Here is a 12109-nt window from a genome sequence, read left to right as displayed (position 1 = left end):
GTATTACACTTGGAATCAATCAACAAAGAAATTCCAACGTCGCAAACAAGGAACCCCAGTTCCAGACTGGCCACAGGTGTTTTCAACTGATGCACTAGGTCGTATGTACACTGTTCATCCTAGAAACGATGAATGTTTTTATTTGCGACTGCTGTTAGTAAATGTACGTGGACCGAAATCATTTGCGCATTTGAAAACTGTGAATGGCCACCAATGCCAAACATATCGAGAAGCATGTCAACTATTGGGTTTGCTGGAGAACGATTCTCATTGGGATTTAACACTTGCAGATTCAGTTGTTTCATCAAATGCGTACCAAATACGAACGCTGTTCGCAATTATCATCACCACATGTTTTCCTTCACAACCAATTCAGTTATGGAACAAATACAAAGACGCCATATGTGAAGATATCTTGCATCGCTTGCGTATTCAAACGAATAATCCTGACATCCAAATAACCGATGAAATCTACAATGAAGGATTGATTCTGATTGAGGATCAATGCTTGACTATTGCAAACAAGCTACTGATTGAAGTAGGAATGATTGCGCCAAATCGATCGATGCACGATGCATTCAACCAAGAATTAAATCGAGAGCTGCAATACAATGTTGATACATTGCAGGAATTCGTTAGAAATAATGTTCCGTTGCTGAATGAACAGCAAAAACAAGTATACAAAACATTAATGCAAGCGGTGGACAATAATACTGGTGGTCTATTCTTCCTGGATGCACCTGGAGGAACAGGGAAAACATTTGTCATTTCATTGATTTTGGCCACTATTCGATCAAGATGTGACATAGCTTTGGCGTTAGCATCATCTGGAATTGCGGCGACTCTTCTAGATGGCGGTCGTACTGCACATTCTGCGCTTAAGTTGCCACTCAATTTAAACACAATTGATACTCCAACGTGCAATATTTCCCGATCCAGTGCAATGGGAAAATTGTTAATGCAATGCAAGCTCATTGTTTGGGATGAGTGCACAATGGCACATAAGAAATCACTTGAAGCACTTAACTTCACACTGAAGGATCTTCGGAGAAATAACAACATCTTTGGCGGCTTGATGATATTGTTGGCAGGCGATTTCAGGCAGACGTTGCCAGTAGTTCCCCGTGGAACGCCTGCAGATGAATTGAATGCTTGCCTAAAGGCATCACCTTTATGGAATAACGTAAAAACATTATCGCTAACCACTAATATGAGAGTTCAACTTCAAAATGATCAAAGTGCTGCACAATTTTCCAAACAATTGTTAGATCTTGGAAATGGAAAAGTCCCAGTTGATGCGACATCTGGATTAATTACTCTTACCAACGACTTTTGCCGATTTGTAGACACTCAATTAGTTCTTATTGAAAATGTTTTCCCAAACATTAGTGAGAATTATAAGAATTATGCTTGGTTAAGTCAACGAGCAATTCTTGCAGCAAAGAATAATGATGTCCACGCACTGAATTTCACCATTCAATCAAAAATTGTTGGCGATTTGGTGACATACAAATCCGTTGATTCAATAACAAATCCCGATGATGTAGTAAATTATCCAACGGAGTTTTTGAACTCTCTGGAGATACCAGGATTTCCACCACATAACTTGCAACTGAAAGTTGGTACAGTTATTTTGATACTGCGTAATTTGAATCCACCGCGACTTTGCAACGGTACTCGACTTTCGGTAAAGAGACTTATGCCGAATTTAATTGAGGCAACCATTATTAACGGAAAGTACGCAGGTGAAAATGTATGTATTCCTCGAATACCAATGATTCCGACTGATCTTCCGTTTGACTTCAAACGATTGCAATTCCCAGTTCGCCTTGCGTTCGCAATGACAATTAATAAGTCGCAAGGCCAATCGCTTAGTGTTTGCGGGATAAATTTGGAAAATCATTGTTTTTCACATGGACAGTTATACGTTGCGTGTTCACGAGTTGGGAAACCATCCGCTTTGTTTGTGTTAACGTCAGACCAAAAAACAAAAAATGTGGTTTACCAAAGAGCACTACAATGAAACAATTAAATAACACTTCATTTTAGTAGGTAATTGAAATGAATTTATTACTGTTGTGAAATGAAATAAATATTTTCCTTTTCAAATATATAACAAAAAAAATTTTTTTCTTTATCTTTTAATCACCAAACGAAATGTTACATAAAACGAATCTGGTGGCGAAACGGAGTTCGCCGGGTCTGCTAGTTTATTTATATTTTATGGACGGTATAACATTTCAAATAATATATTATATGCATGTACATATAAATAATTTTATTAATAGCCAGTTTACAATATTTAATACTCGTATATTGTAACTTAAATTTATTGTTTATTAATAAATCATTTGTATAAAAGGATGATTGGCATGGATGTAAAAATAGGATTAAGTGTGGTTGGATAAAACGGGGAGAAGCGTCGGACGTTTTATGCGATAAGATAATTCCAATGAGACTGAAAGGTAAATTTTAGATGAGTGTAGCGAGACCAATGGTTCAGAGTGTTGGGCGGTTTACAGGAGAATAGAACAGAACATGAGTATTGTGGAAATGAGAATGCTTAGATGGGTGAGTGGAGTGACAAAAGAAGATAGTATAAGGAACGAATATGTGAAAGGCAATATTGGTGTAGCGTCTGTAATGGACAAGATGAGAGAAAATAGACTGAGATAGTTTGGGTGTATGATAAGACGAGAGATGAAAACGAACGTTGAAGGAAAAGGAGGAAAAAAAAGATGGTTGGATACGATTGAGAAACTTCATTCGTTTTGAACAGTGATTGTAATATTATTTAAAAAACTCAAAACTCGTTCCGCACGATCCTATCGAATAGTTGTTGAGGCGTGCACGAAAAACCGAACAAGTTCAGGTCAGCGTTGAAAAAGTGCGTTTGATCCATAACGCGTCGATTGGATATTTTCAGTGATCATCGACGGCGAATAAAATAAAACGAAAGCAACGCCCAACGAACACGCAATAGGATCTCACGTGGATACTGATCGGAAACAGCGGCCGTATAACCAGTAGCGGCTCGTAGTAAATATTCTGGGGAGACACTTGAATTATTTAACATAAACTCCATACAACAACGAACAAGAAAACGTCTTTCATCGGAAGATTAGTTATACTTAATACTTAATTTAATATTTTTAAATCAATTTAATGGTAATTTTTTTTATAAACTAATTCAATTCTGCAATTTCTTTTTATCTACGAATTCGTAGATGACGGTGTACGGTGACTAACGACGGCACTGGAAATTATTGTCGAATTCAGTTTAAATAGCGTATATAATAGGCGGATTATTCTCCCCGGCCCGTTCGTCCAACAAACCAAACTATTAAACATGTTACGATTGAACCTGTCGGATGTCAGTTTCACTGAAACGGCGACCGTCGGCGATATTACTAAAATAGTGTTTCCATTGAAATAGCTATTTATAAGTTTTATATTTTATGACCTTAAATTTATAATAGTAAATATAGAAAACGTTATAACATACGAGAGTATTTACAATAAAAATAAAAATATTTCTATGTATTTTAAAATAGCTATTTTTTTTTTTTAGGGAAAGACGCTGTCTCAAAGTCTCCCCTGATGAACCGCCCTTGCGTAGAACACACGGTGCACGACGATGGTGCGCGACGACGCACACAGGGAAAAATCACGAATCCCGTATCCCGGGGACGCGCACGCGAACCTTGCCCTGCCTTGGCGACAGGTGACGGTCCACAACTGCCGGTCAACTACCGGTCAACGTAAGGGACGTACCAGAACCGGGCCCATATTAATCTTCGGGACTTATTCATTTCGCGTTCGATACCCAATGGCCGCGCGCGTGCAATCGAATTTCAATCGCGCACTTGTTGCACTCGCAGAAATCATCACGCGAACGTCGTCGTCGTGGTGTGATTTACGATGATTTCCAATTCTCGGACGCGCAGACGGACGAACGGTCAGATAGACCGAGAAGTTATTACGTTGTTTACCTGGCACAGGTTTTACTGGCCTGTCGCAACAACAGTAGCAGCACAGCGGACGACGCAAACGTAACAATATGATAATAAGTTGTACCTCCGCTGACGGCCGATTGCCATTCATGAATAATTATTATCGTGATCACTATTTATACGTTGGATAAATCATAAAGGCCTGGAAACGCGCGGTGGCCGACGGCGGCACGGATAAATTAATTTTAAACCCTACACGCACACACATCGATATTTATGTATAGTGAACAGTAAATTTTCGGTTGATCGTCGTTATATCGTTGTTGCGCGAGTCGCACGATCCAACGCAATAGAATGCAATGTCCCTGCTGTAGATAATCGCTTAAAATTGCTTGCATGACACACACGGTGATCGGCATAAAACGTGACGTGTGTAATATGAAATTTAAAAGTGTTATAATATTTTCTATTTATTAAGACAGCATCGAAAAGTACAACATGAAAATACGTGGTGATCAATGCGAGTTTTCCAAAAATCTGAATTTGAAGAAATGCATTATTTGAGCACAAGAACAGCAGTGAACATAATTAAAAAATAATAATAATTAAAAGACACTACATAAACACACGTGAATATGAAATACTACAAAAAACACAGTTTATAAAGGAAACCATTTTGACGCTATTAAAGTTGTGATATTTTTATATATATATTTTTTTAATTTATCATTACAGCGAAACAAAACATTGATTTAGCTTTACTCTGGGTTTGCTCGTTTTTATTACATTGAAATGATATATTTACGATATAGTATGTTGTGAAATGTGTATGAACTTAGTATGATTGTATATAATTAAATAAATACTTATGGATAATTTTTATTGTACGCATAAGAAAAAAAAATCTTTCAAAATTATTATGATAAAACTTATATTTCAACTGTGAAAAAATATGTTATAATGGAGTGCTTATAGAACTCGCTCGTTTACTTTTCATTTTTATATCAAGTACATTAATCATATGTGAGTGTAATGTAGTACATGAGTCATTAATCATAATATTTCAGTTGTTTTCATATTTATTTTTATTTTTATATTACTTTTAAAATTATTGAGCTAACTAGTATGTCATATTAACCATATATCCACTATAGGTGGCGGTCATATTTATATCGTATTTAAATGAAATAAAAAATTAGGTTATTAACACATGAACAGTTAGAGTTTGTTCTATGCATTAAATAAGTAGAATTAAATACAATTTTTAAAACCTTTTTATGTCATATTAGATGTAAGATAAAACAATATTATATGACATAGAATAATATTTTTAATTATTTCTATTATTTAACTATAATATTCGTGAACAAATTTCAACTAAAATAATCCAAGTAAAATACCAAAAGGTGTTCAAATTCTATTCTTTAATCATTTTTATTTTCATATAAATATATTATAAAATGATATATGGTTAACCGCTAGCAAGTAGTTTTATTAAAAAAATAAAATGGAATTGAGTTTAAAATATGTATTTGGAGTGTTTCTTCGTACACAATTTATACCTCTGATGCTGGTTTAATCATAATAAAACTCATTGCAACAAATCTACCATTTCACTATCTGTTAATTTACATAATATTTTAGTTCTTAGACTCGATATTGACAGATTATTTAGATATTATAACATTAGTAGAAAAAGTATAAATACAATAACAATAATAATCTAGATAATAAAATATGTTCTTTTATAATCATACAGTAAACCATGGTTTTATATATTTCATTGATGTATGAATTTAATAATACATTTGTACTACACAAATTATCATTTAAATATATTCAATAAGTTTAACTTTACAATAATATGTATAATATTTATCTTTTGTTTCAGTTATACTAGATAGACTTTTACTTTTGGCTATAATTTTTAATTAACATGTTAAAAAGATGTTATTGTTAAATAACTTATTAAACAAACTATATCGTAATCTATTATGATACTCAATACACACACATTAGCTAATTATTTATTCATATGAAAAAAAAAATTGTAATTAAAATTCAGTATTATTCAAACTATCTCAAGTATTTGTCTTAATTATTTTTGAGAATTGTATTATGAATTTAAAAGCAAAATGGAAAAGTTTTAAACTTTCCACAGACTCTGTGTAAATTTAGTTTACGAATTTATTTATACATTGTTCTTTTGCAACAGTTTGTGAAAACAATTTTGGTAAAACCTCTTCTCAAACTTTTGCTATTAATTTTTACCATATTTAATGTATTTTTGTGTAACTAAAATACCTAATAAATATAAATGTATGTGTTCGTTCTATATTTAGAACTTTAGTAAATAATTATTGGATATAATGTTTTCTTTTCTTTTGTCACCCAATGATGTTACTTATCATTTAAAAAGTTTTATATTTTAATAGAAAATAAATGTATTTAGTATAATATTAATAATAATTATTGTCTAATTTTAATTTATTGATAATTTATGGATTAATTTGATCATATAAATTACAAAAAAATCAATCCTTGATTTTTAAAATAAATATAATTTATAAATTTAAAAGTATTACCATAAGAAATTAGTATAAAAATTGAAAACAGTAAATACTGTTGAAGTATATTTAACATTCCAGGAAAAACACAATGTTTTAGGGAAAATGTCTAATAATATTTCATTTACTCACTAATCTTGGGTATTAATAAAAACTGAAAAAAAATATTGAACAATAACTTTGTTGGGACTATTGTAATATCGACGTACAATACGGATTTCATTTTTAAGCTATCATATGCAATACTACTCTGAGTATAATAAAGAAAAAATACACAGAAAACAGAACAATAGATTTTGACAACTAGTCAAAAGTGTCTCGATTGCTATATATAATACACATATATTTTATACAGTATAGGTATGATATTTTTGTTTTGTTTTTTTTTTTTTAAAGAAGAAGATTTTGATTTTATTTTACATAGTATTCGACAGACATGGTACTACAGGGGATTATTTATGGCTATATGATTTGCTATTTATTGTGGGTTATCTGGCAAGAAGACCGCTCAATCTTCTCTCTACCCGTGGTACATAGAAGAAAAAAAAAGTCAACTGTTACCGAACCCCTCTTTAATTTATGTGTCTCCCGGGAAAATTCTCTCAAAATGGAGAGAGATGAAAGAGTGTATGTTAGTGTATGTGTAAAAATCGGACTCTGGTTTTCACTTTGAACTCTAACTTCGCTTAAAAAAAAAATAAATACATAAATAAATAAATAAACCAATATCGATTCGCGCAAAAGTTTTCCCCAAAGGCAAATGCAAATTCGTAAAGGAAAGCCACCGGAAGCATTTTTTAGTATCGTTCACACTCATTTCGTATTCGTGTCTCGATCATATGGAATATAAATCTATAAAATGCTTCCTATCGTCATATGCTTGAGAATTTATTACCCGAAACGTTTTCATTCTCAGTAGTTTTTATTTAATTATTAAATGTACTCGAATCATATGTTCAAACTCATATTCTATGACTAGTTATAAAAAAAATTAATCAATATATAGTATGCAATGTAAATTAATGTTATGCTGGTAACTCATGGACGATATCAGACCACGTGATATTTTTCATGTTGGCTATTTGAACAAAAATATTTCAGTGTGTGATTACACGTTTGCGCCTAACTGGCCGCACATCAAAAGAGCAAAACTGCTTAAAGCAGATTTAGGCAGCTTTATAAGACTAATCAAAAATAGAACTCATGTAATTCAGTGAAAACCTGTACACTGATAAGTCATAGTCAAAATAAAACATTTTTGCTCTTTAGTTAATTCTAGTCATGACTAATCGTGTTTTATCAAAACATGCTCTATTCTGTCAGTCAAGACAAAACAATTTTTATCAGTCAAAACTATTAGGATACCGTAGTCGTTGCAAAACGGTCGTACGTAACATATATCATTATTATATTTTAATACTGTTTTTATATTATATATATATATATATATATATTCAAAAATGATTTCCATGTTATTCAAATATATCAATGATTTGTTAAGCCATTTCTACAAATACTGCATCTAATAAATTTTCTCAGCTCTCTCTACAGTAATTTAAACTGACTTAAGTGTTATAATTTACCAAGAACGATTGAGTAGTTAGCAGTTTTATTTATACAAAAAGAATACCCATAACAATATAATTGACAAATTGATGCTAAAGTTTCAATAAAAGGTTGCTATTTGACACTGAAGTGCTAATTAAGTGTGACAGTCATTCGGTTTTTTTATTAAATGTTAAAAAAAAAGTACTTCATATATAATAATTAATATAATGGACCATAATTGAAATACAAAAAAAAAAAAAAAAACAGTTATAAATTTACATTTTTTTTTCTTTTAACTAGATACTTTTGTTGTAGCAGTTATTGAATATTAGAGCATGTGGGCGGCAAATACTTGCTATAAACATATGCTGTTATTGAAACCTACTTCCCAGTTATGAGTCAAAACATTATGTAAATTGCAAAACTTCAAAAGTAAGTGGCCAATTGAATGACTTTAAAATTCTTGCTAACCATGAATTTTCGTTTAGTACTGATTTTACAGTTCTATGCCAAAACGGGTGGGATACCTGATGTTGGATCAACTTTTAATTTTTTGGTTTCACAGTGAAAGTTTGGATTTTTAAATTCTAAAAATTGACTTGCAAAATAATGGCACTTATTTAAAAAAAAAAAAAAAATGCAATATTTAGATGGGCCGACTTCACGAACTTTATAATTACTCGTAAAATGATGGCAGACGAAAATATTTTTTGGTTTCTAGGCTACTGTTTTTTTATAAAAAAAGAAAAAAATCAAACAGAAAAATGACTCTTTTCATTCTTTCGTTTCGGTCTGAGTACAATAACTTTTCCCATAATAATGGCCTCTCTCTCTATTTATGTTATATTTACTATATCCTTGTTAAAAATTTGAGAGTATTCATTTGACAAGTCCATGTTAAAATTGATCGACACCTTTACAGAAGAGCAAACAAGTTACGCAACAATGATTACGTTTGAACGAAAAATAACATTCTATCACACGTTGATTACCGCCCGTGTGTTGTCACTCATATATTCTGATAAATAAAACGAGAAATCCTTATCGCGCAGTGAAGTCATGGTGAACGCGAGTTTTCGAAATGTCGTGCGCTGATTTTACGGCGCGACACTCGTGTATCGTGCTTTATTCATTTTAATGTACATTTCAACAAAATGTGCCGTAAAATTACAGCGTGGTAAAATATCGCCCGTGTGTTGCCGTTCTGAGAAATGTATTTTAATGAATGTTGATTTACGTTGATAGACGAATCATCTCAACGTAACCATATTTATAATTTTATTGTGTAATTGTCATTTTAAAAACGGTGCTCAACGAAACTTTATTTTCCGAAACAGAGCAAAGATATTCTCAACTATATATGTTTGTTTAAAATTGTCCTTAGTTTCATTGACCTTTCACTATCATTTGAAAAATTGGACACCATTCAAATAACATACGTAAATAATTAAAAAACAAACCTAATACATTTAAATTTATTTCAATACATTATTACTTAATTAAATATAATTAAATAAAGAAAATTACAATACCTATCGATTCGTTGACAGTCGAATATTCCAAATTTTATATAACAATAAACTATTAGTTAGGTTTTTAAATTATGAATATACACTTTGTTTCGATTTAAATAAGTATTGAGTTAAATAAATTAACTACATTTTAATTCTAACAAAAAATCTTACCTCTCAAAAAATCAATTTTAAATTATATATCTTTATATTCCAATGATACAAATAATTTTATCGATACAAGAAATCTTTGCTAAATACATCTTATCACAAAATAAAAAAATAGAATCAAGAATTATCAGTATAAGAAATATAATATTTTTGAACAACGTTTAAATAAAAAATATCTAGCTGATACATATGTATGTGGTTTTATCTGGAATGATATAAATAACAACAATAATTTTGCAACCATCAATAATTCTCATGGATCGAAATTTAAAAACGTGATAATATTTTAAAAAAAATACTCGACTATAGGTGTATGTATATGTAAATAAGCGAAATAATAAATGATGAAAAATACACATTGATGCATAAGTCTTAAATAAATCATACAAAAAATGAGCGATGATAAAGACGTTACAACTAATACGAGTACATAAAATATGTTGAAATATTGTACATCAGTAAATAATACACGTACTTTTCTATACTCGTATGCTATAAATGATAAAAATATTATAAAAGTAGCAACTAGAAACTTTGATATTGAAAACCAATTTGTTAACGTGCAAAAGTAATGATATACCTATTAAATTTCTTATTTGGATATTTATTTATGATTTGTATTTACATAAAATAAATATCATAGATAACCAATTATAATATTATTTTCAAGTGATTTTTTTTATAATATTTTATTTTTAATTGAAATATAAAAATCTACAGTAATAAACAAATGTGATAAGGGAAATATTTACATAACATAAACATAGTATGAGATGGGAGGCTGTCAAATTTCAGTACTTAGGAGTAAAATTAAATTTTGGAATTTAATAGATTCCTCATCAATGCATGCATAACAGATGGGTTAGGTGAGATTTTTAGATAAGCTTTTTCCAACTTGAATGCAATAAATTGGTTTAATTTTTAATAAAATAATTAATATTCAATATATATTCGATAAAAATAAAAATTAAAAACGTTACCTATTAATCAAGTAAAATTTACATGTAAAGCGTGTTATAATATGAAAAAAAAATAATTTTTATTACATGATTTTTCTCAGGATTTGTGAGAAATACTATTTAAAAAATAGTATTATTTAAGAATAATTTATTGAAAGTATCTGATATTGAATAATATATTGTATATATTGAATTTCAAAGTGCCCTTTTTTATACTGTTCAGTATGGTTCTAGTGATGGTTTACTGGAAAATGTCAGGACGAAAGAATAAAAAATAGTAAAAATGCTCCATGATGTTCATTTTTGTTTCGACTCCACTCGTGACATTATAATATATTATTATACTTTAACCGAGTGACGACAGCATAAGAACAGCAGCTATACTACTAAAGCGTCGACATCCGGAAAGGATATTATGGCTGCGGGAGATGGGGTAGAAGTTTTCCATTGCGAAAGACATTCCGGTTAAACACTCGGTTTTTGTTTTTTATACGCATACATTATTTCGGAAGCTACCACTACTATTTTTTCCTTCCATCCCAGCCTATTTTTTTTTTTATTTTTTTTTTTTGCTAGATTATTAACATAGAAACGGTTTCTTTTTTCCCGAGCTATGCGTGTGCAGTATAGTATTGTTTTCCGGACTGTCGCTTTCAAGACAAGGCGCTTGTCGAGAGATTTATTCGCACACTTAGCCTGTCGGGTGCAGAGCTTAGGACTATTATAAATCACAATCGTGTTATAACATTGTACAGATAGGGACAGCGGCTGTGGCAATAACGTGCACACACGCTCCTAGGTTCTTCTGTGTTCTACGAGATATTCATAAACGGCGGCGGCGATGGCGTGTGATGTTGTTATAAATTTTACTCGTTTTATCATTGAATTGCCCTTATGTATAGGGGGAGTTAAGTCACTCAAAAACGTAACAATTTTTATACCATTTGGTTTGATGATAATTTCAACTATACAAATATGATGACTGTGGTAACGTTTAGATGATATCATAATAATGTACTTTGTAAACACGTGTTTGTGCATTAAAGTTTTAACCGAATTTCTCGGACATGCATTTGGAGTAAACTGTTGTTGAGTAATACATGTTCTTAACAATCAATGCACAACTGATCAATAATATTTTGATAGTTTAACAATCAATAATGCGTGGTGTTGGTGGATGAGAAGGGGGAAAGTTGGTAAAATTACAATGGAAAAAAATCTCGTAATCTACAATTAAGAAATCTGCATCTTACGAATGAAAATTTTTCTAGTGTAACTGTATAGTGCTATTCGTGCTGGTAAAAATAATTCATGAGAGTATGCAATGAGGATATAGTTTTATAAAAATCATAATTTTTGTATATAAATGTTTTGAATGATTGTTTTGATCAAAAGAAAAA

The 12109-nt window shown here is 30.9% G+C and overlaps 2 protein-coding genes across 2 annotated transcripts in view; one reads left to right on the top strand and one right to left on the bottom strand.

Moving 5' to 3' along the window:
* The window catches only part of LOC112685051 (disintegrin and metalloproteinase domain-containing protein unc-71), a 236039-nt gene that overhangs the window by 77159 nt on the left and 146771 nt on the right, over positions 1-12109 (bottom strand).
* LOC112685052 lies at positions 1499-2046 on the top strand. Its single transcript, XM_025556815.1, has one exon. The coding sequence runs from the start codon at positions 1700-1702 to the stop codon at positions 2021-2023; it is 324 nt and encodes a 107-aa protein (XP_025412600.1). The 5' UTR covers positions 1499-1699; the 3' UTR covers positions 2024-2046.

The sequence above is a fragment of the Sipha flava genome, unplaced genomic scaffold (genome assembly GCF_003268045.1).
Source record: "Sipha flava isolate LNK unplaced genomic scaffold, YSA_version1 263_pilon_pilon, whole genome shotgun sequence".
NCBI lineage: Eukaryota > Metazoa > Arthropoda > Insecta > Hemiptera > Aphididae > Sipha > Sipha flava.
Note: the sequence above shows the minus strand (reverse complement) of the source record. Positions and strands in the feature narration are given on the sequence as shown.

What these genes read in the sequence shown, in the direction of transcription:
- LOC112685052 (XM_025556815.1), top strand. Translation starts at nt 1,700, where the DNA reads ATGCCGAATTTAATTGAGGCAACCATTATTAACGGAAAGTACGCAGGT.